The sequence below is a fragment of the Micromys minutus genome (assembly GCF_963924665.1).
Source record: "Micromys minutus genome assembly, chromosome: 11".
Taxonomy (NCBI): Eukaryota; Metazoa; Chordata; class Mammalia; order Rodentia; family Muridae; genus Micromys; species Micromys minutus.
This window is the reverse complement of record NC_137980.1, coordinates 50,640,633-50,663,345: the sequence shown is the minus strand read 5'-3', so window position 1 is coordinate 50,663,345 and position 22,713 is coordinate 50,640,633. Positions and strand designations below refer to the sequence as shown.

The 22,713-nt window shown below is 48.9% G+C and overlaps 1 protein-coding gene across 1 annotated transcript; it reads left to right on the top strand.

Moving 5' to 3' along the window:
- Positions 1-7,423: 7,423 nt before the first annotated feature.
- Positions 7,424-13,437, top strand: MYL9 (myosin light chain 9). The gene is made up of 4 exons (XM_080924987.1): positions 7,424-7,495; positions 9,907-10,115; positions 12,242-12,403; positions 12,777-13,437. Exons 2-4 carry the CDS (start codon positions 9,932-9,934, stop codon positions 12,947-12,949), a joined length of 519 nt encoding a protein of 172 aa, XP_080781113.1. The 5' UTR covers positions 7,424-7,495; positions 9,907-9,931; the 3' UTR covers positions 12,950-13,437.
- The last annotated feature ends 9,276 nt before the right edge of the window (positions 13,438-22,713 follow it).

Here is a 22,713-nt window from a genome sequence, read left to right as displayed (position 1 = left end):
TCCCCTGCACTTAGTCCAGGTTGGGCTGGTGCCAACCTGTGCTATACGCGTGTGCACTCCGACTTGCTTTCCTTTGCCACCACTGCTATGACTTGCCTGCCTCTACCGAGGAGCTGGGGGCTCCAGGGGGAGTCAGGCTCTTCCCAGTGACGCGGCACCCAGCATGGAGCGGAGTCCCAAGGACTGCAGGGCTCAGTGATAAAGCATTTGTCTAGCATGTGCTAGCCGCTGGGTATCATCTCCAGAGCTGTCAGGACATGGGTAAGAAATACTAGGCACAGTTCTAGCTGCTGGGAGCTGGGGAGGATGAGCCGCTTGAGTTCAGGAGTTTGAAGCCAGCCCAGGCAACACAGTGAGACCTGCCTCCAAAATGAAAATGAAGCAGAGAATGTAATTCAATAGGAGAATCTTTGCCTACTATGCAAAAGGCCCTAGGTTCAAGTCCCCGCCCCAAGGACCTACTTCCTAAATGATCAACCTGGGGAGAAGAAGTAACTTCCATTCCGGGCTTTGAAGGACGGCAGTTCCAGAGGCTGTGAAGGGCTCAGCCTGCAGAAGCGAAGGCCCAGGCTGCTGCTCAGACATGCTGCCCTAGGAATATCTTAAGTGCCAGGTAAGGAGCAAGGCTTCCAGCAGGACCTGCTTTAGCCGAACAGGGACATTCCCATACAGAACCCAGCTCCCTGGCTCCAGCCTCTTTATATCGGTTCCAGCCAACAGCGGTTTTCTCTGAACGTGTCAGCAGAGAATAGGCCTAAGGAAGCGGTAGGGAGTTTGGACCCTCACCTACCTTTTGCCTAGAAACAGCCTATACATCTAAATCTACAGCTCATGCCTTTTCCTGAACACCACACTTCAGGCAGGCATTGCCTTAATCAGGTGACCACAGTGAACACTGACAGCAAGAGATGTGCGTAAGTGTGCACAGGCATGTGCCACTGTATATATGTGGGACATCTATTTGGCATTTCTGACCAGATACACTGAGAGACACAACATTCTGCTGTGGCAATGCTGGCCAGCAAGACTGGTCAGTTGGGGGCAGGAGGAGCGTGTGACATACAAATCTTACTGCCCAAGCTTGATCCACGGAAAGAAACAACTTCTGAGAATCTGCTCTCTGCATGTGTGCAGTGCACATGCACACTCGAGTGTATACACAAATATGATTGCTCAGTAGGTAAAGGGGCTTTCAGCACAAGCCAGATGACCTGAAGTCAATCCCTAGAACTAGGAGGTGAAAGTAAAGCTGTCCTCTAACCTCTACACACGCACCATGGCGCACACAATCATCATCATACACAGACACACGTACATACAGACAACAGTACGTACGTGTATGGGTACTTTCCCTAAGTTCTATGAGACACTAGCAAATTAATAACCTAGGGAGATGTTTTTAGGAACCCGTGATTTGTAACAAGGTTGGGATAATGTGAGGATAATGCAGGACCTAATATTCACAATTGATCTGTGGTATGTGGGCAGTCAGAGGTTTAAGAAGCTAAACCCACGGCATCTAACATGCTGTGAAGAAAGTCAAAGAGGTGATGAAAGCAGCCGAGAAGAAGACAACTCCACGTTTGTCCTGCAGGGACATCATCTCTGAGTTCACCTGTGACCAGTCACAGGCACTAAGAAAGCAATTCGAGAAAGACCCTTCCCTAACCAGGAGACTCTGGAGGCCTTGGCTGATGCACCCAGACTGACAACACAGATCAGGATTTGGTTCCTACATCAACATCATGAAATGAATCTCAGGAAGTTGTCCGAGCCCCGCTCTGGGCTGGGGTCATGTGAACACACTTTTCAGCCTCATTTTGTCAAAAGGGACATGTCAAAGTGTGACGTGGTTCCTACAATGTTCTGTGAGCTTCCTGAAAGTAACTCCAAGGGCTTTGGATCACCATGCAGAACCCCAAGGAGTCCTCCCAAAATGAGTGCCCAAGGCTTTGGAAACCCTGAAGAATCTCACACTCTCTTCTGGGTACCAAAGCAGGATGGCAGATCACAGGATTTCTGACTCCCTGGCATGTCTAGCATGTGCTCTTTCTGTTAATGAATTTTCAGCCTTTGGGTCAGGGGCCGTTGGGTCTTATGTCTATAGATGGTACATTAATAATAAACCTGGCTGTTTCCAAAAAGGAAAGAAAGAAAGAAAAGAAAAAGAAGAAAGAAAGTCGAAGAGTTGATTGTAATGTCTAGATCTCTGTATAAGAAGTATTATACATAGGGCTGGAGAGATGGCTCAGTGGTTAAGAGCCCTGACTGTTCTTCCAAAGGTCCTGAGTTCAACTCCCAGCAACCACATGGTGGCTCACAACCATCTGTAATGGGATATAATGCCCTCTTCTGGTGTGTCTGAGGACAGCTACAGTGTACTTGTAACATTAAAAAAAAAAAAAGTGTTATGCAGGCTACAGAGATGTGGATATTAAGCTGTTAATTCAGTGAGAACCAAGCTACAATCTGTAGAACCATAGAGTAAGGGACTAGGGAGGACAGATAGGTCTAATTACAAAGGAAAATAGAGAGTTACGGATGGGTGCAGAGGCGAAGGAGGGGAGAAGAGGACGAGGGAGGGAATACAGGGAGAAGCAGCTAAAATGAAGGACCATTTGAGAGTAGTCTGGAAACAGCAGAGATTCCTAAAATTAGATTGTCAAATAATGGGGAGGCAGAGTCCCAACCAGCCATGTGTGTTACCAAATGAAGCTTCGGTTCTGGGGTTGGGTGCATCTAGTTGATTTGCTGGCCAAAGGGGGTCCCATGGGAGTCTCTAACCATGCAGGCTGTTGCCAAGGCAATGGGTTCTCCACAAACTGACTACAACACCTATACAACTCACTGAGCATGGAGAAGTCAAGCTGAAGCCTTCAACCCCTACGTTCTAGAGTCTTTGATACAGAAAGGTATTTGGCACACTACCACAGGAGAAACAAACACCAAGCCAGCCTCAAAATCTTTTGAACTACAATAGGGCAAAGTTTACGGGAGTAACCAACTGATACCTGCTTTGACTTAAGGCTCATTCCATGAGATGGAACTGCTTCAGTGGCCAGGAACATGAGCATAAATAGACAAGGGACCTAGAGTAACACCAAATACTACTGTTCTGGGAAACAGCAATAGCAAAAAAAAAAAAAAAACAGCCAACAACAAAACCAAAAAAACACGTAGCAAGAAAATGACTCCTGGTTGATTCTGCTGTACCCCTAGATCAGGGCCCTGGTCAGCCATCATCAGAGAAGCTTTCTCCTGCAGGAGATGAGGACAAACACGGAGACTCGCGGCCGGAAATTATGCACTCTGGAATACTCAGCCCTAAACAGGAAGTCTCCCTCAAATCCCTCCTGACAGGGCCCAGGGAACCCTGTGGGAAGAGACTGAGAGAGTACAAAGGCCTGAGGGTATGGAGGACACAGACCCTCTAGATCAACGTGCTCAAAGCTCATATAAACTCAGACGGGGCAGCAAGCACGGGTCTGCACGGGTCTGCCGGTTATTGTAGCTTCCGGTTGGTTGTTTTATGGATTCCTGGGTGTATGAGTGAATCTCTGGTGCTTGTGCATTCTCGGGCTCTTTTCCTTCCCCCGCCCCTCCCCCCACCTTGCCCCCCCCCCCAGACCCACTTCTATTTGTTTTCTGAGGAGAAACAGAAAGGGAAAGGATCCACATGGGAGGAGGGAGGAGGAGGAGGAACTGGGAGGTAGGGGGAGGGAAACATGCTCAGGATATATTTTATGTGGGCAAAAAGTCCATCTTCAAAAAAAGAAAAAATTATTTAATTTTAAAAATTACAGCATGATCCAGCACTTCCACTTCCGGGCCTGCACTAAGAAATGACTGGAAGCAGGACTTGAGATTATGTGAACAGCCATGTTTTGAACAGCATTAGGGCCAGGCACAGTGGTCCAAGCCTGTAGCTCTAGCACTCAGAAGGCTCGTAAGTTCAAAGCCAGCTCTGGCTACAGAGTAGACCTTGTATCTAAAACAAAGCGGTGAAGCAAATCTCACCCAGCACCCGAGAGGCAGAGGCAGGAGGATCTCTAGGCTTGAGCAGCCTGGTCTACGTGGTGAGTTCCTGGCCAGCAGTGGACTACACTGTTGAAGCCCTCTCTCAAAAACAAATGAACAAAAAGATAAATCAGCAATAAATCAACAAAAAGCAGCATCAGGGATGGAGATGAAGTTCAGCTGGTCCAGCACCTGCCTAGCGGGCACAAGGCTCTGGATTCAATCCCAAGCACATCATAAAACCATGAACGGTGGCACGTGCCTGTCATCCTGACACTCAAACACCGGGGTAGTATGATTGGAAATTAAAGATTACCCTCAGCTACATATCAGAGTCAAGTCCAGCTTTAGCTGCCTGAGACCTGTCCCGTGGGGTGGGGGGTAGGGGGTTGCCTCGGTGGTTAAGAGCACGTGCTATTCTTCCAGAGGACCTTACAATTCCCAGAACCCACACAGCAGCTCCCAACAACCACCCATAACTCCAGCCCTGGGGGATTTGATAGCCTCTCTGGCACCCGGTCCAGTGATGCACAGACATGCGGATGGAATACCCACACAGATAGAATGAATTTAAACAAAACTTAAAGGCAGCATTTTTTATTCACTTCCTTTTTTCTTTTGCATTGCTAGGCCTCATGCATGCTAAGCAGGTGCCTTGTCCCAGCTTGAGCGGTATGCACAGTTATCAAAACAGGAAGACAACCTAAATGTCCATCCAGAGGTGGGCAAGCAAAATCCAGACACTGAGCAGTATTCGGCCTTAAAAGGGAAATGCGTGCTGGACATACAGTTCCATGGGACAGCCCTTGTCTTTTTGTCAGACAGGACCTTACTCTGTAGGTCTCACTAGCCTAGAGCTCACTCTGCAGAGCAGGCTGGCCTTGAACTCACAGAGACCCTCCTTCCTCTGCCTCCTGAGTGCTGGGATCAGAAAACATGTGCCGCCATATTTAGCTCAACACTTGATTAAGTGCCTTTGTGGGTCCCTGGGTCCAATTCAAAGTGTTCATGTGTCTGTCTGTCTGTCTGCCTGTAAAAGAAGTTAAAGATGCAGCTCATTTGGTGAGACTGTTTGCCTAGCAAGCAGGAGGCCACACTTGGGAAGTAGAAGTGCAGGGTCAAAAGGCCAAGCGCATCCTCAGGGCACTGAGATCAGCCGGTGTTACATGAGACCATCCCCAAAACATATGTATGTATGTGTATGCGTGTGTATAGTTATCCTATGTCACACACACACACACACACACACAAAAGTAATAAACTTAAAAAGCTTGGAAAACCACGCAGCCGGTGAGACAAGTCAGCAGGTAGTGGAGTTTGTGCCAAAGGCCTGGCCACGAGTTCTATCCGCAGAGCTCTTGTAAAGATGGACGGGACCCGTGCCTTAGTCAGGGTTCCCATTTCTGTAAAGAGACGCCATGACCAGCAACTCTTAAAAAAGGACATTTAATTGGCCCTGGCTGACAGGTTCTGAGGTTCAGTCCATTATCATCACGGCAGCATTGTAGGCAGCCATGGTGCTGGAAGAATTGAGAGGTCTACATCTTCATCCAAAGGCAGACAGGAGAAGACTGGGTTCCAGGCAACTAGGACAAGGGTCTTAAAGCCCACACACAATGACACACTTCCTCCAACAAGGTCACACCTCCTAATAGTGCCACTCGCTGGGCCAAGCATATTCAAACCATAACTAGGTCCAGTACATCCTCCTCTGAGCTCCACAGGAAGACGCTCTTGGCATCTGTACCTCACCCATCACACACACCGTGGACCAGAACAAATTTCCATACTGGATATTACTGCGACACCTGGTACAATTGGAATATAAGTCGTAAACTAGAAGCCTAAATCAATGTTAAATCTGATGGTTTTGATAATTATGCTACCGATATGTAAGAGAGCCCTCCTTTTAGGACATGCTAAAATATTATATGTAGCTAAAATATTATATGCACGTCATATACAGGTCACTATCAAGTATTGGGTAATATGTATATTCCCACAGAGAAAAGTGAGAAGCCAAATGTTAACTGGAGACCCTCCCCCCAAGAAAGTCAGTTTTCTAGGATTTCTATAACATTACCTGTTGCTTGAAATTATCTGAAAAGTTTCCAAAACAATACATCCAAGACAAAATGGATCTCTCCCAAATCTGTTCCACCTACACCCGCCCACTCTGCCCAACTAAGAAAATGACAGCTCTCTCTCCCTCTAGCTGATCGCCCCCCCCACCCCGCCCCGCTCCGCTCCCTGAAATCCTTGAGCTGGGGCCCGAGGAAGGCTCGGTGGAAATGTCACTCCCTGGTCACATATGGAGGAAGGAGAGAACCGACTCCTGCAATTGTCCGCTGACTTCCACACCAACTCCCTCCACAAATAAATAGAACTTTTAAAAGAATTAAATTCTTGGAGCCAAGTTTTTTCTTTCTCGTTCCAGTCTGATCCAGTGTTTAGTGCTACCGGCCTAAACACTGAACCGTTCCCAGAGCCCCTCCCACTCTCTCCCAGTTTCCCTCTGCCCCATAAGCCCAACCAGCAGCTCCTCCACATTCTGTCTGCCCTCTCTCCTGCCCCTGAGTGTTCGGTATGAGCTCTAAAATCCATCAATCGTTTCCTTTGTAAATTTGGCCTTTACGCTAAACTAATCTCCTTAAGTCCTACTTCTGGCCAGGGCAGATAGAAACTGTTGCCTTCTGTTTATTTAGATAGTCTTGCTATACCTCAGGCTGACCTAGAACCTACACTATAGCTGACGTTGGCAATCCCGCTGCCTCAAGCTTCTCAAATGCCGAGGATACTGCTGTGAACCACTACATTTGGCTCCATCCCTTCTCAATAGCTTCTTTCCCCAGCATCACCCTTACTCCATTTCAACCCAGCTTACAGAACCCTTTTGGTCAGAACTGTCCCTCCCAGGGCTCCCTAGGCAGATACAGCCCCACAATGAGCCTGGCAACTATTTACAAAGTAACTGAATGCCGGAAAGTTCCCTAGGGAAAGAGTGATGGCCGCTTGTGAGGACTGTGTCTCACTAAAAAAAAAACAGACCATACTTGGCCGAGTGAAAGCCAGCCTTCAGCTGGACAAAGCAGGGGCCTCGGGACAAGTTGGGGGGGGGGAGTCCGGGGAGCTGGGAAACCCTGAAGGCTCCGCCCTTTTTGCCAGTCTGGACACCTCAGTCGTCTTCCATGCCCCAGCCTGGGCCGACCCAGGAAAAGGCTGCGTCGAGGGGAGCTATTCTAGGGGCACCCCAGCCTCACAGCTTGCAAGCAGAGGCCTAATAAGGCCGGGCTGGCTGCCTCGGCCCCGCCCCACCCCACCCCCGCACATTCTTCTGCCTTGTAAGGCCCGGCTGCCCGGTCCCCCCAGCCCAGGCTCCGCCCCCAGAGCCCCTGAGCCGCGAGCGAGCTGCTGCCAGCCAGCTCTCGAGGCACCGAAGAACAGCAGCAGCGCCAAGGACTTTTCTTCTCTGCAGCAGGTGGGAGCCCGCGCAGCGCCTGGGCAGCTACAGTAGGTGGTCAGGCCGGACCTCACCCGGCCTTCGGAGGGCTGTGGCACGCTTAGTGGTGTGGGCTGGGGCTACTGCCTTGCTCGGGTCCTACAGGGGACCCTGGCCTGTGACTGAGCAACTGATGGTTCTGTGCCCCGGAAACTGGTCTTTAGGCAAGGAAACAAGGATCCAGAGTGTCCTTTTGCTAAAGAGCCTAAGACACCAAGTCCAGAAGCTCCAGGCCACCTGCCTGTAGAGATGCCAGTGAGGGGGTTGAGAGTATTCCTGACCCAAGAAACTGTGTCAGAGGAAACGGAGCCCTACGGAAGCACAGCACGCGCGCACACACACACACAATTTTGCAAACCCACCTCACACCTCCCTTATTCCCGGTGCTGTGTGCACCAGAGAAGGGTGGGATGAGGAGGTCTGGGTGCTGGCTTCTTCACAGCTCGCCAGCTGCCCTGGTTGCTTCCAGGGCCAGAGTAGTGAGTCTCTGATAAGCTGGTTCCAGAGCAGAGCATCTGGTACAGCCCAGCTACGGAGACTAGTAACTAGTAAGGGGACCTGGTTGGCTTCTACCTGGTGTCAGCTGTTACAGTAGGAAAGGATAGTCTAGTCATGACAGAGCCAAGTTCCAGATGTCAGATCCTTGGCGTCTAGGAACCAAGAAAGGGGAGATTATGGCTTCAGGGGTAAGGGCCCAGCTAACTGCAGTCACTCAGCCATGTCTAGAAAGTACTTGCCCACAACCTTTGGCCCTTCAAGAGCCAAGCCCCAGCCTAGCATGGTGTCCTGGCTTCTAATCCACTCATGAGTATGCACCTCCCTTTTGGGGGGCCACTGCCTCTCAAGGAAGAAGGCAGAGATACACTAGGGGACCCTGGCTGGGCCTGCCCTAGAGGTCTGCAGACAGGAGGGGCTAAGAATGCTGATGGCCATCTCGGCCTGGGCCACAGGAGACGGGAAGGCAGCTTCTAGGGACAGTTCTGCCCTGAGTTTCTACCAATGCGCACCCAGTACTACGAAAAGAAACACCAAAGCCTGGTGCGTGCTGTGGGGCTCACTGGATCTTATACAGCTAGGATCTCACGACTACAGGCCAATGTGGCCCTGGGACCTGCTGGACCATGAGCCCAGCCCAGGGGGTATAACATGGAAGGACAGAGAAGGAAGAACATGGGCCCTGGGCCAAGGGATGCAGTGCACAGAGGGTCCTTGGCTAGCTGAGTGGAGGCAGACACTAAGTCTTGAGATGTATTCTCCCCACAAGCTATGATGGGGTCAGGTTGAGTTCTTTCCCTGGCCTCAGTTTCCCCATCTGTAGAGTGGAGCCTCACACAACCTTTCACTAAAGAGTCATCTACTAGCCTGCTGCTTGTTGGCTGCCCTAGTGCTGAGGGATGTGGGAGTCTGCAAGTATAAGGGTGGATGGACAGCACCCAGGACTCCAGCGCTCTGCCAGAGGACAGCTGGAGAACGGGGTCTGGGAGGGAGGCCTGGGAATGGCTGTGGAATGCTGGATGTCATGAAGGGGACAAAGTGGATCAGTCAGAAGCTGGGAGAGCACTGAGTCCTTTCGTGGAGATTGACTCTCGGGGTGTGAAGTGATTTTAAGATGAGTAAAGGTCTGAGGTTGAATGGGATGGGAGAGACCTGCCTGAGGCCAAAACTCCAAAAAGGCTAAAACACCAGGTCTAAATAGGATGTAGTTTCCACTTGAGGGAGCTTCAATGTCCAGGAAGTGACAGACGGCCCAGGATGAAACTCATCCACTAGGGACCAGTCAGGATCCCTGAGGAGAGGGAACAGCTGCTTTCCACAGACAATGCAGAAGATGGGGAGGACTGGGGAGGGGGACAGGGGCATGGAGTCAGAGGGCTGGGGGAGAGGGACAGGGGCATGGAGTAAGAGGAATGGGGGCATGGGGAGGGGTATGGAGTGAGAGAGATGGAGGGGTGGTGGAAAGGGTTCAGGGAGGGTACTATCGGGAGTACAGTGCTGCTGGTCTGCCCCCTCCTAGGAGAGCCCTACCTCCCTGCCACGAGACGGGCACATACCAAGCAGTAGACAAGGCATGTTAATGGTTGGCACCAACCCAATTCTGTTTTACCCGGTCACAGCAAAATTAATTCTTTCTATGCTCAGCACCACTCCAGGGGCTCTCTAGATACTAAATTAACTAATTCTGGGGGCAGGATGCTCTGATGCCCACATTCCCAGATGAAGAGGGATAGGAAAAATACTCAGGGCCACAGCCCACAGGCTGCACTTAGAAAGAACTGGATGGTTGGAGACCAGACTTGTGGGGTGCCTTGAATAGCAGGCTGAGACCTGAAAGCCTGGGGGGGGGGCAGGAAGGTTCCGTGTCCATCATCACTCCATACCCCTCTCCGTAGGGAAGCCCCAACACCCAAAGCCAAGATGTCCAGCAAGAGAGCCAAGGCCAAGACCACCAAGAAGAGGCCCCAGAGGGCTACATCCAATGTCTTCGCCATGTTTGACCAGTCCCAGATCCAGGAGTTTAAGGAGGCCTTCAACATGATTGATCAGAACCGTGATGGCTTCATTGACAAGGAGGACCTGCACGACATGCTGGCCTCTCTGGGTGAGTAGGGCAGGTCCACAGGGAGAGGGCACTTCCTGTGAAATGAGAGTGTTCCTGCAGGTCATATTGCGCTCTGCTGCCCACTTAACAGATAGGCAGACTGAGGCAACAGGTCCAGCACAGGATTTGAACCTGACTCCCCGGGGAAAGTCAGATCTGTGCATTGGGCGATGTGGTAAATCTTAAAGAAGTGTGCCAGCACTTTGAGTTTGTGCTGATGGGGAAACTGTAGGCTTAGAAGGGAGGCCAGAGCACCTCTCTAGACCCCTGAGGGTAACTGGCCTGGTAGCAAGGGCTCCAGAGTGCACCCCTCCCCGTGTGACGGCCACAGCCAGCCTCCGTCAGCAACAGTTCCTGCACAGCCTTCAGTGGGGCTAGAGGACAGGTCACAGATGGGGACAGCTACAACACTGGGCTTGTCCATCCAGTCCATCGTGGCACGGTTTTGTGCCTGCCTGTGTAAAAGGCACCGACCGGCAGCCCAGATCAGAAAAGGGGGCACCCAACCTTCCAGCTACTCTGGTCAGGCTTTCTTGAGGACACCCTCTCCCAAAAGACAACCCAGCAGTCCATTACAAACCCTCTCAGCATCCTGGAAGGGGAAAGACTGTCCTGTCCAGGGGAGGAAGGGCTGGTCCTCAGGAGCTAAGGACTCCTCTGGGCATCTTAGAAAAACAAAGCAAGGGGTATGAGGCTCAGAAGACGCAAAGTCATGAGGCTCCCCACATTAGTCAGACTACACCTTGTTTTGTTTTTTTTAAAGATTTATTTATTATATATAAGATACTGTTGCTGTCTTCAGACACACCAGAAGAGGGCATGAGTTTCCATTACAGATGGTTGTGAGCCACCATGTGGTTGCTAGGATTTGAACTCAGGACCTCTGGGAGAGCAGTCAGTGCTCTTAACCGCTGAGCCATCTCTGCAGCCCCCTACACCTTGTATTTAAGGTTTCACATCCCTGAGACTGGGTGGGCCTAACTAGCTAGCCAGAAAAACATGGGGTGGGTCCACGGATCCCATGTGGTCTTCAAGCTAAAGAATATGGCCCACAGAATCAACTAAGCAGGACTCATGGGGGCTCACGGGGACTGAAGCAGCCGTCATGAAGACTGCGTGGGTCTGCACCAGGTCCTCTGCATCTGTGTTATGGCTGTTAGCTTTTTGCCCGCCCTTGGGACCCTCTCCCTCCTCCTGGGCTGACTTGCTTAGCTTTGATGTGAGGGTTTGTGCCTAGTCTCATTGTATCTCGTTAGCCCTGTTCAGTTGATACCTTAGGGAAGCCTGCTGTTTCCTGAAGGGGAAATGGAGGGAGGAGGAGGGGATCTCAGGAAGAGGGGAGGTTAGGGGAGGGAACTGGGAAGAGTGGAGGGAAGGGAAACGGTAGTCAAGATGTATCGTACGAAAGAAGACACAGACATGGCAGTAAGTTCTACAGCTATCGCCCGAATTCTCCATGTAACCCCCTCTTGGGGGTGACAGGCAGAGACTCAAACAAGCAACCCTGCCCAAAGTGCCACAGGGTCCCTGAGCACAGCTCGGGTCTGAACCTAGCAGACCGCAGCATCCCAGAGCTGTGCCAGCCACTGCTGAGAGACCATAGGGACTGTGTCTTGCTGTCACAGTCCTGAGGCACAGAACCGAGACATAAACGCAAGACTATATGTCACCAAAGCTCACCAGTGTAGGCACTTCGAAAACATTTCTGAAATCTGGGAATGGACTGCCTAAGTTTAGCTGCTGACCCCTGCTCCCCACTTGCTGTGTGACCTTGGATAAGCTGCCCTACCTCTCTGAGCCACAGTTCCTGGCCTGTGAGAAAAGAGTAAGGATGCTATTGGCACAATGGAGGTAGAGAGTATGCCAGGCAGCCTGGCACTTGGGGACAGCTGATCTTACACCATAATGGTGAAGAAGCCAGGGACTTGTGGCATGCCCTCATACCTCAAAAGCAGGCAGGGACAGGAGCTGGATGCCCAGGAGAAGGAAAAAAAAAAGGAGAAAAAAAAAAAAAAAAAAAAAAAAAAAAAAAAAAAAAGACTGCCTGGCACCTGCTTCCCAGTCTACAAAGGTCAGGTTGGGGACAGAGAGCTGGGGACAGCAGCTGCCATGTCTACCCACCACAGGGAAGAACCCCACCGATGAGTACCTGGAGGGCATGATGAACGAGGCGCCAGGGCCGATCAACTTCACCATGTTCCTCACTATGTTTGGGGAGAAGCTGAACGGCACTGACCCCGAGGACGTGATCCGCAATGCCTTTGCCTGCTTTGATGAAGAAGCCTCAGGTCAGTGTCCACGGGAGACCTGGGCTGGGCAGGGGGCACAGGGGTGTTCGGTGCTACAAGGGAAGGGCCCCAAATTCCCAGTGCCCAGAGTGCCCAGGACACACTGCTTAAACCTTCCAGAAATCAAACCATGCCTTGTCATTTTTACCCCAGACTCTGTCACATGTGTCACAGTTTCCACAAACACTGTACACAGTCCCTCTGTAAACTCTTCCCTCTGGACCCCTCCGAAAACTCTTACATCCATTACCCTCAAATGGCTGGAGACCCAAGGAGAGGAGGGTCTTCTAGCCCCTCCCACTATGGGGTTTCCAAGGGCTGGGGGCGGTGGGTGGGCGTGGCTCTCATTAACCACATCATGCCCATGCGTCAGGGTTCATCCACGAGGACCACCTGCGGGAGCTGCTCACCACCATGGGCGACCGATTCACAGACGAGGAAGTGGATGAGATGTACCGCGAGGCGCCCATTGATAAAAAGGGCAACTTCAACTATGTGGAGTTCACGCGCATCCTCAAGCATGGCGCCAAGGACAAAGACGACTAGGCTATTCTTAGCCGCCCCAAAGCCCAGACCCCATCCCAGTCACCTCCCCAACACATACACTCTACCCTCCCACGGAGTTAGGGTCCCAGCTCCCAAGGCAGGAAATGAGCCATAAGACCCACAGGGTGAGGCAAGGTGTTCCACAACGGGCCCAGGCACTAGAAGGGATCTCCGACCCTACAAGGAAGGACCACGGACCACAGTGGGGAGGTGAGCCCAGGGTGGGGCCGGCAAGCACCAAGGTGAAGCTACTGAAAATGGCCACCTTCAGCCATGCCCTCCCGTTCCAGGGTTATCCCGAGAAAGAAAGCACCCATGTTCTGGTGTTGGACACTAATTCCCAGCATCCCACAAAGGTACACACCCATTCACCATGTCCCTTCAGAGGATGACAGTCTGCACTTATGCCTGTGGAGTTGTTCCAGCACACCCAGAATGTATAGAGGGAGCTGCCCAAGGGACAGTCTCTAATACAAGGCTGAGCACTGTCTGGTCTGTGCGTCTGTGATTGGGGCGGGGGAACAGACAGTATCCCATCATGCCTTACTCTCCTCCCGTTCCAGAGGCTCCCCTGACGCACCTGTCCAGGGGCAGAGCTTGGGGTCTGCCCGCTGTACAGTACTAACCTCAGAGGCCCCCAGAAAGGGTGCTGGCTTCATGCTCAGCTGAGACCGGATTAGCAAACGGAAGGGAAACGGGAAGAGAGGCCAGAATCTTAAGACCCTTGGGGTCACCAAACCCCATACAAGAGACAGGCTTTAATCTGGGGGACGTCGGGGGTGGGGGGGCATCAGAGGTCAAGGTCACAGGTCTCGGAACTAAAGACTGATCTCTAGGTCATCTCACTGGGGGAAGTTTAACATTAAGGGAGATTCTAAGAACAATGAAGAAGTAGGGGTCCAGTAGCTCACTGATCACCAGCCAGCTGCCCCCCCTTATCTGGTCCAGACAGAAGACTGTAGGGCCTGGTTCACCCACCTCACCACACACACACATGCAAGTGTGTGCAAGTGCTTGAACACACACACAGACGTTCTATTTCAGCACATAGGCAGGGCTGGGCTCTACTATATATGATAATGGGGGTCAGTGACAATGATCTCTACAATGCAAAGGAAGGGGACTGCCTGGGCTCCCCTGGTAGTCTATGGGTAGAGAAGGGGGCCTCATATGTCCCACCCGACCCTGGCAGAGGTCAGGGACAGATTCTGAGTCCAAAGTGATCCAGCACTTACAGCAGTGGGGGGCGAGGTAACAACCCAGCCTGGAGGCTACACTCAGCTACATCCTCTGTAGCAAGCAGGTAGATACACACACTCCCAGTTCTAAAATGAGCTGCACAGGTTCTTGGTCTCCACTCTGGATGGGGACCAGGACGAGTAACGTGCAAACCAGCCCCAAATAGTGTTCCAGACTCAATCCCAGCCTCACCTGCAGAGCTGAGTGGCCTCTGGCCTGTCCCTGGACACCACACCCTCTTGCTGAGCCATCTAAGCATCAAAGGCCTGCTTTAGTGCCTTCAGTGTAAAGGCAGCAGGGAGCCAAGCATGGTGGTTTGTACCTACAAGGCCCTGCATGCCACAGGCCAAGGCAGGAGGATCATCACAAGTTCGAGTCAGCTTACACTACAAAGTAAAGCCCTGTGTCAGGAAGGAGGGTGGGTATGAAGGAGACAGGGTCATCGTAGGAAGAAAGCTCCGAGATCCATGTCTCCCCTAGGCGGAAGGCTTATGCTTGCATAGCTGTCATGGGCTGGGAGGATGTCAAAGCGTGGAAGAAGCAGATGTTCTGCAGAGGACAGAGAGCAGGAAGACCAGCCATGGAAGAGTGCACCCAAGGCTCACAGCGCGCTCCACAGCCGCGAGGAAGGTGGTTTCTCATTCCATAAACTGATACAGGCATCCAAGGAGAGTCCGTAGGAGCTTAGTGCCACAAACTCAGGGCCAGCCTGGGCTACAGGGGAAGCTCTTGTATATGAATAAATACAAGTCAGTGGATCTTCTCAGGTAACAATTAGTGATAAAGGGGAACCTTCCATAACTAGAACTTTCCAAGGTCTGCACAAACCCCAGAAGCCACAAAGGAGAAGCTGGATGAGTTCAGTGGAGGAGAGTAAGGAGGCTCACTGTCAAACCGGGGGCCATGCCGGGAAGCTTGCATATGTGACAGTGCTGAGGGGTGTGGCCTAGCTTTGCTTTGATGGCAGCCAGAAGTATTCACAAGATTACTTTATGAGAGATCCTGGGACACAGGCCTGGTGAGGTTGCTTGGCGATGCTTGCGGGGGCGGGGAGGGGGGAGTTCCCTTAGGCCCACAGTAAGGGCCGGGCCTCTGTCAGAGGGATCTGCCTGTGAAAGGCAGTGCTTGAAGATCAACTCCACAGGCCCTCTTACGCCTGGACCAGAAGGGAGCCTGGCACATAGGCCCAGGAAGAGCACACCAGAAGTTCTCAGAGAACAGAGAGTGCTGTGCTCTCTGGAAAAGGGTACCTTTTGATCTAGAGAAAGAGCCAGGTCCCCGCCAGCAGTACTCAGGACCTGTGGGAGAAGGCTGAGCTCCCAGAACAGCCTCATAAGAGCTCCCACACCTTAGCCCACAAAGACAAAACTGAGTCACTGCCACCCGAACTCACTGCTTGCCCACAAAAAGCCAAACACTCAGAAGCAATTTTCTTCCTGAGCCAATGGGCCCTCAGATCTACTGGAGAGACAGGCACCAGTCACTGACAACAAGACCAAGTATAATCACAGATAACAAGATGGCAGGAGGAAAATGAAAGAACTTAAGCAATGGAAACCAAGACACCCTGGCAACATCAGAACCCAGCTCTCTCACCACAGCAAGTAGTGGATTGCCAAACACTCCAGAAAAAGAAGACTCAGACTTGAAATCATACTTCACAATGATGATGGAGATCTTCGAAAAGTGCGTGAATAACTCATTTAAACAATCACAGGAGGACACACATAAACAAATAGAAGCTTTTAAAGAGGAAAGACAAAAATCACTCAAAGAACTACAGGAAAACACAACCAAAAAGGTGAAGGAATTGAAAATGGAAATAGAAACAAAAAAGAAAACACAAAAAGAGACAACCCAGGAGATAGAAAACCTAAAAAAGAAATCAGGAGTCACAGATGCAAGCATTACCAACAGACTACAAGAGATGGAAGAGAGAATCTCAGGGGCCAAAGACAACATGGAAAACATAGACAAAACAGTCAGAGAAGATGCAAAAAAAAAAAAAAAAAAAAAAAAAAAGCCAAAAGGCTCCTAACCCAAAATATTCAGGAGATCCAGGACACAATGAGAAGACCAAACCTAAGGATAATAGGAATAGAAGAGGGTGAAGAATATCAACTAAAAGGCACAGTAAATACCTTCAACAAAATCATAGAAGAAAACTTCCCTACCCTAAAGAAGGAGAAGACTATGAGCATAAAAGAAGCCTACAGAGCCCCAAATAGATTGAACCAGAAAGGAAATTCTTCCCAACACATAATAGTCAAAACACCAAGTGTTCAAAACAAAGAAAGAATACTAAAAGCAGGAGGGGGAAAAAGGACATGTAACATATAAAGGCAGACCAATCAGAATTACACCCAACTTCTCAACAGAGACTATGAAAGCTAGAAGATCCTGGACAGACATCATACAGACACTAAGAAAACACAAGTGTCAGCCCAAGCTGCATTACCCAACAAAACTCTCAATCACTATAGATGGAGAGACCAAGATATTCCAGGACAAAACTAAATTTACACAATATCTGAACACAAATCCAGCCCTACAAAGAATAATAGATGGAAAACCCAATACAAGGAGGGAAACTACACACTAGAAAAAGCAAAAAAAAAATAACTAAGCAAGAAAACCAAAGGAAGAAAGACACACAGACAATTCTTCCTCTAACAACAAAAATAGCAGGAAATAACAATCACTATTCCTTAATATCTGTTAACATAAATGGACTCAATTCCCCAATAAAGAGACATAGACTATCAGATTGAATACATAAACAGAATCCAGCATTTTGCTGCATACAGGAAACTCATCTCAGAGACAAAGACAGACACTATCTCAGAGTAAAAGTCTGGGAAAAAAACCTTCCAAGCAACGGCCCCAAGAAACAAGCTGGAATAGCCATTCTAATATCGAATAAAGGAGATTTTCAACCTAAAGTTATCACAAAAGAAAAGCCAGAAGCTGGAAAGAACACAAATGTCCTTCAGTAGATGAATGGATACAAAAATTGTGGTATATTTATATAATGGGAGTACTACTTAGCTACTAGAAACTTGACTTTGTGAAATTCCTAGGAAAATGGATGTATCTAGAGATTATCATCCTGAGTGAGGTAACCCAGTCACAAAAGAACGGACATAATATACAGTCACTGATAATTGGATACTAGTCCCAGAAAATTCTGAATACCCAAGAAACAAGTCACAGATCATATGAAGCTCAAAAAAAGAAAGGCCAAAAAGTGGAAGCCTCAGTCCTTCTGAGAAAATAATAATAATAATAATAATAATAATAATAATAATAATAATAATAATAATAATCTGTATAGCACCCTCTCAGAGTGGGGTACACCTAGACCTTATATCATTAATAACTCAAGAGCTAAGAACATAGCCTTGTGGCAATTTTTGGTATTTAAAAATCATTATGTTTAATCTATACACACCAAGAAAACTGACTAGTTTCCATGTTACGTTTTGTTTTACATGTACTTTATGGTAACTAGTAAGATTTCAATGCCTACTATCAAACCTTTAAAAAAAATCAAGTACTGACAAAAATATATTCATATAGTTTTATATCAAAATGCTTTTAAAAATCTGTACATGTGTCTCTTTTTTAATAAAATAAAGTTGTAAGGAAAAAAAAGATTACTTTATGAACAAGATCACCAACATGATATGAGTGGTCAAAAATTGATTTCTCTCCTCTTTCTTTTTTTATTAATGATTTTATTTACATTCCAGGCCCCCCTTCCTGGTCCCGCCTCCACGAGTTCTTCACCCCATCCCCCTTCCCACATGGCCAAATTTTAAACATATCTCATGGCCCTTTTCCAGAGTCATTTTAGGTATTAAAACCAAGGTGGGGGTGGAGAATCTTTTCCAACTTTCACTATGCCTTTAAATTCTGGAATAACCAGATGGCTTTGCTTTACTCCACAACAAATGACTTTTTTGGGTTTTTTTTTTTGTTTTGTTTTTTTGTTTTTTGTTTTTTTTTTTTTTTTTTTTTTTTTTTTTTTTTTGGTTTGTTTGTTTTTTGAGACAGGATTTCTCTGTGTAGCTCTGGCTGTCCTGTAACTCACTCTGTAGAGCAGGCTGGCCTCAAACTTACAGAGGTCCACCTGACTCTACCCCCCACAACACACACACACACACACACACACCACTTCAAATTACTAATAAAAAGCACACACCTGTTCAGGACAGCCAGGGCTGTCACACAGAGACCCTGTCTTGAAGAGGAAGGAAGGAAGGAAGGAAGGAAGGAAGGAAGGAGAAAAGCATACACCAAGAAGTTGTTTGTTTCAACCTTTAGTGGAGACTAGATGGGAGCTCACATAGTTTATGCTAGCCTCAAACTCACCATGTAGTTAAGAACAACCTTCAGCTCTTGATCCTCCTACCTCTTCTCCCACGTGCTAGGATAACTGGCATCGCTACCAAGCCTGGTTTATAGAATGCTGGGAATGGAAGCCAAGGCCTCATGCATGCCAGGCAAGAGCTCTACCAGCCTTCAGCCCCAACCTCAGCCCATCTTTAGGATTTTGCGTGTACATGTGTGTGTGTGTGCGTGCACTCGAGCATGCACACATGTCACACACTATGGCACGCACATGGAAGGCAGGAGTAGCTTTTCAGAGCGGATGCCCATCTTCCATCTTATAAAGACAGCAGGACTGCTCGGTTCTGCGCTGCACTGTGAAGTCCAGGCTAGCTGGCCCCAGTACAGTCCAGAATAGCTGGCCTCAATGCTTCTGGCCACCTGTTTGTCTCCCTTCTCACCAAGACAGGAACTTAGAAATTACAGACACACATCTAATTTCTATTGTTTCGATGGGTTTGGAGAGAAGCTGAGAAAACTCACCTCAAAGACAGAAGCTTAAAAATAGAAACTTTATCTCTGAGTACTAAGGGAGGTGGCCGGCTTGGGATCTGAGAGGGGCCGGGTGGGTTATAGTGTTGTCTAATCATATTTTGACATGGGGTTGAGCAAGGGAGTTTCCATTGTAGTCTTTCCCGGACTCAGGGCTGACCATGGACAGGAAGGGAGTAAACACTGGTGATTAGGCCTTATCTGGGTCCCCTGACTTCAAGGTCCTTGACTAAGAGCTTTGGTGACCAGGCCTGATCCTGGACTCATGGTCCAAAACTCAGAAAGATAAGGCAACAAAGGAGTGAGCAAGCGGCACACAGTCAATTCGGTCACGACAGGCAACCAGTCACATACACACATGACTTGTGTGCCTTCCTTTAGATAACAGGCAACTAACTTCTTTATGTTCTTTTATCATTGACTGCTTAACAGATAAACAAGGAACATCTAGAAAATCAGGGTAAGAATTGATTCCTGGGCCTGGGAACAGGAGCTTAGTTTGCCCCTGGGAAGAAGCTGGCCCTGAGATGGCCAGACTCAGTACTGTGTCCTTACCTTCCCCCATCTTTACGTACCTGGACCAAATCTTTGATGTTACGCCTCCTGACCATTCCTTAGACGAAGAATTGTATTATGGCCTCAAGACTAAGTCTGATAGCATTAATGTGGTCTTGGACAAAACGTGAAGTTTACCACATACGGGGCACAAAGCATAACCAGGAGAAATGGAAGGAAGGACTCAGTCAGGCTGATGAGAGTAGGCAGCCATGGGAACCAACTGAAGAGATGTAAACTAGTCTGGATCATTCAGTCTGTCCCATTTGCCCTGTAAGAGAGCCTCCTTAACTCTGGAGAGGGCATCCCCAACAACCCCTGAATGGTTAGTATAAAACCAACATCTTTCTTTAAGGGCTATTCAAAGTCCTCCTTTATCTTGAAAACAATAGATTCAAGCCCTGCTGATTCTAGAAGACCATTTCAGCCAACAAATCGACTTGGCTTTCCAGAAAGGAGATGGGAGGACATACGCTGAAAATGTCCTATCTGCTGTTCACTTGGAAGCCTCAGATTTGGTTCCTGGTTATCAAGGCCATTCATTGTTCCTGAAGAGCCCAGAGGACAGAATTGCTCCAAACATTGTTTTTCTTTTCAGTGACAGTAAAAACCACCTGGCCTGCTGGGACAGGCATTACGCAAGGACTAAACCCCAATTAACAGAATTCTTCTTTACCACCCCGAGCATCCATCTGCCTGTGGTTTTCTGTTTAAAAGGTGCCTACTCCTTCCCCTTGGGGCCACAGTCAGCTCCTAAGACTGGTTGACTGGTCATGACTCTAGCTGACGAGAAGTGTTTGCCCAGTAAATAGAGGTGCTTTTAGTTTATTTCTGACTTCAGTGGTCTGGTCCTCACTTGCACACCCAATGACCCTAACATTTTGGTGCACTGACCAGGAAGCACACAATTTGAGAATGAGATACCCCAAGCCTCAAGAATTTTGTTCTTCTGGTCCTGACCAACCGGAAAGTTTCTCTTTGGTTTCATTTTCTGGTGTCCTGACAAACTGGGGCTCATTGAAGAATGGGTGGATGCACTATTGATCCCAGAGCTGGCAGGGCCTGAGAGATACCTCAGCTCTTCCTGTGGTTGTCTGATTGCTCCTATGAAACCCTCTAGGATTGGTGCAGACCCACCAGCTCCTGGTGGACTGACGCTCACTGCTCTCCCTTCTATGTCGGCTGATTTTTCTCTTTCTTTTTCATTTCTAAAGATTTATATATGTGAGTACACTGTAGCTGTCTTCAGACACACCACAAGTGGGCATCAGATCCCATTACAGATGGTTGTGAGCCACCATGTGGTTGCTGGGAATTGAACTCAGGACCTCTGGAAGAGCAGTTCGTGTTTTTAACCATCTCTCCAGCCCATTGGCTGATTCTCATTTGTGGCAGTTTTGTTGTGGTGGTGGTGGTGGTGGTGTTTACTGTCAGTCTTTGTTATCTTAACTACTGAGCTAGTTCCAAACATGTGTCAAGCCTCTTCGAACCCTCAGACCCATCTGGAACTTGATCTTTCTCATTTCCGGGACTTTAAGGATGCTGCCTCAACTACACATGTCAGGTCAGGACAGCTCAAAACATTTTGTTCACTGAAATGGCCAGCCTTCCCGGTCAGCTGGCCTCCTGAGTGGTCCTTTGAACTTAGACTCATCAAGATTCAGGATGCTGTTTCCAGCCATCCTGGTCACCCAGATCAGGTCTCCTTCATGTGTGGCTATTTAACTAATTCATGGTTAAAAATCTCTTATCCTCCCTCCAGGAAATGAGACTATAATTCCTGTTCAGTCAAAAGAATCAGGAAGGAAGTCTATCTGATCTACCAGCCCTGCCAGGTTTACCCCATCACAGATCCTGAATTAGAGAACCATCCCCCTCCCTATTACCCCCTGACCTTGAACATGGATGAGAATTCACCTGAATCCTCCACCTCTTTCTCTGCTCTTGCCTCTCCTCCCAAGCCCTCAGCTCCTTCAGAGTAATTCCTCCCCTTCTCTCTCCCCTTCTCCTTGTGGACAAAGCCTGCCTCATATCTATGATGGTTTGAATGTGCTTGGCTCAGAGAGTGGCACTATTAGGTGTGGCCTTGTTGGATGAGGTGTGTCATTTGGGGCATGAGCTTTAAGACCCCTCCTCCTAGTCTTTTCCTGTGTGCCTTTGGATGAAGATCTAGAACTCTCAGCACCTCCTGCACCATGCCTGCCTGAAGGCTGCCATGCTCCCACCTTGATGATAATGGACTGAACCTCTGAACCTGTAAGCCAGCTCCAATTAAATGCTGTTCTTTATAAGAGTTGCCTTGGTCATGGTGTATGTTCACAGGAGTAAAACCCTAACTAGGACAATAGCTCAAGCTCTTGTTGCTCTTCTTGCTGTTCTTTTTACCCACCAACCCACCTGAGACAACTGTCAACAGCTCCTTCAGGTTCATTTCACTACTGAGGAGAGCGACAGGATCCAGAGGGAATGCTGGAAACTGGTCCCTGGGGCAAGACAGTCACCCTCTAGATAATGAAGTCCTCATCTAGGAAGCCGTGGGTCTCCCCACTCTTGTGGATTGTGGGAGCAGAGATGTGTCAAACAAGATGGTCAGAAACCCTGTGAATATGTGCAGTGAATGACCAGGACTGCTTGTCAGATCAGCTTTACTTAGGGTAATTGAAGGCTTATTAAAAGTTTTGGGGGACTGAGGATAGGAACATATAGGATGGGTAAAAGTCAATGTCTGGGGACTTGGAGTACCTGGACCGCCTCATTAGCAAGGGAAAGCATTTCAGGAATTTCAAGCGCTGGTTGAGCAGGTTTTCTCAGGAGAAAGGAAATTGATCCTATAAACCAATTGAGGCTGCCATTACTTCACTGAGCCACACAAGGCTATCCAGTCAATAGCAGACTCTAACGAGCAGTTTTCCCACAAGAGGCTAAAAAGTCCATTGAGCCAGATTCTTACTGGGGAAGGAGCATGCATCTCTGAGTGGCCACTAGACAGCCCCCAAATCTGTTTAAGTCAGGCAATGCAGGAGCAGACTGAGTCACCAGGAGCATTCCTTGAGCGCTTACCACACCTACCTCAAAGCACCTGAGAA

Excerpts from the sequence above, each read along its gene's own strand:
- MYL9 (XM_080924987.1), top strand. The coding sequence starts at position 9,932 with ATGTCCAGCAAGAGAGCCAAGGCCAAGACCACCAAGAAGAGGCCCCAG. Across the intron at positions 10,116-12,241 it reads CGACATGCTGGCCTCTCTGG|GGAAGAACCCCACCGATGAG; the intron begins GTGAGTAGGGCA and ends TACCCACCACAG. Across the intron at positions 12,404-12,776 it reads CTTTGATGAAGAAGCCTCAG|GGTTCATCCACGAGGACCAC; the intron begins GTCAGTGTCCAC and ends CCCATGCGTCAG.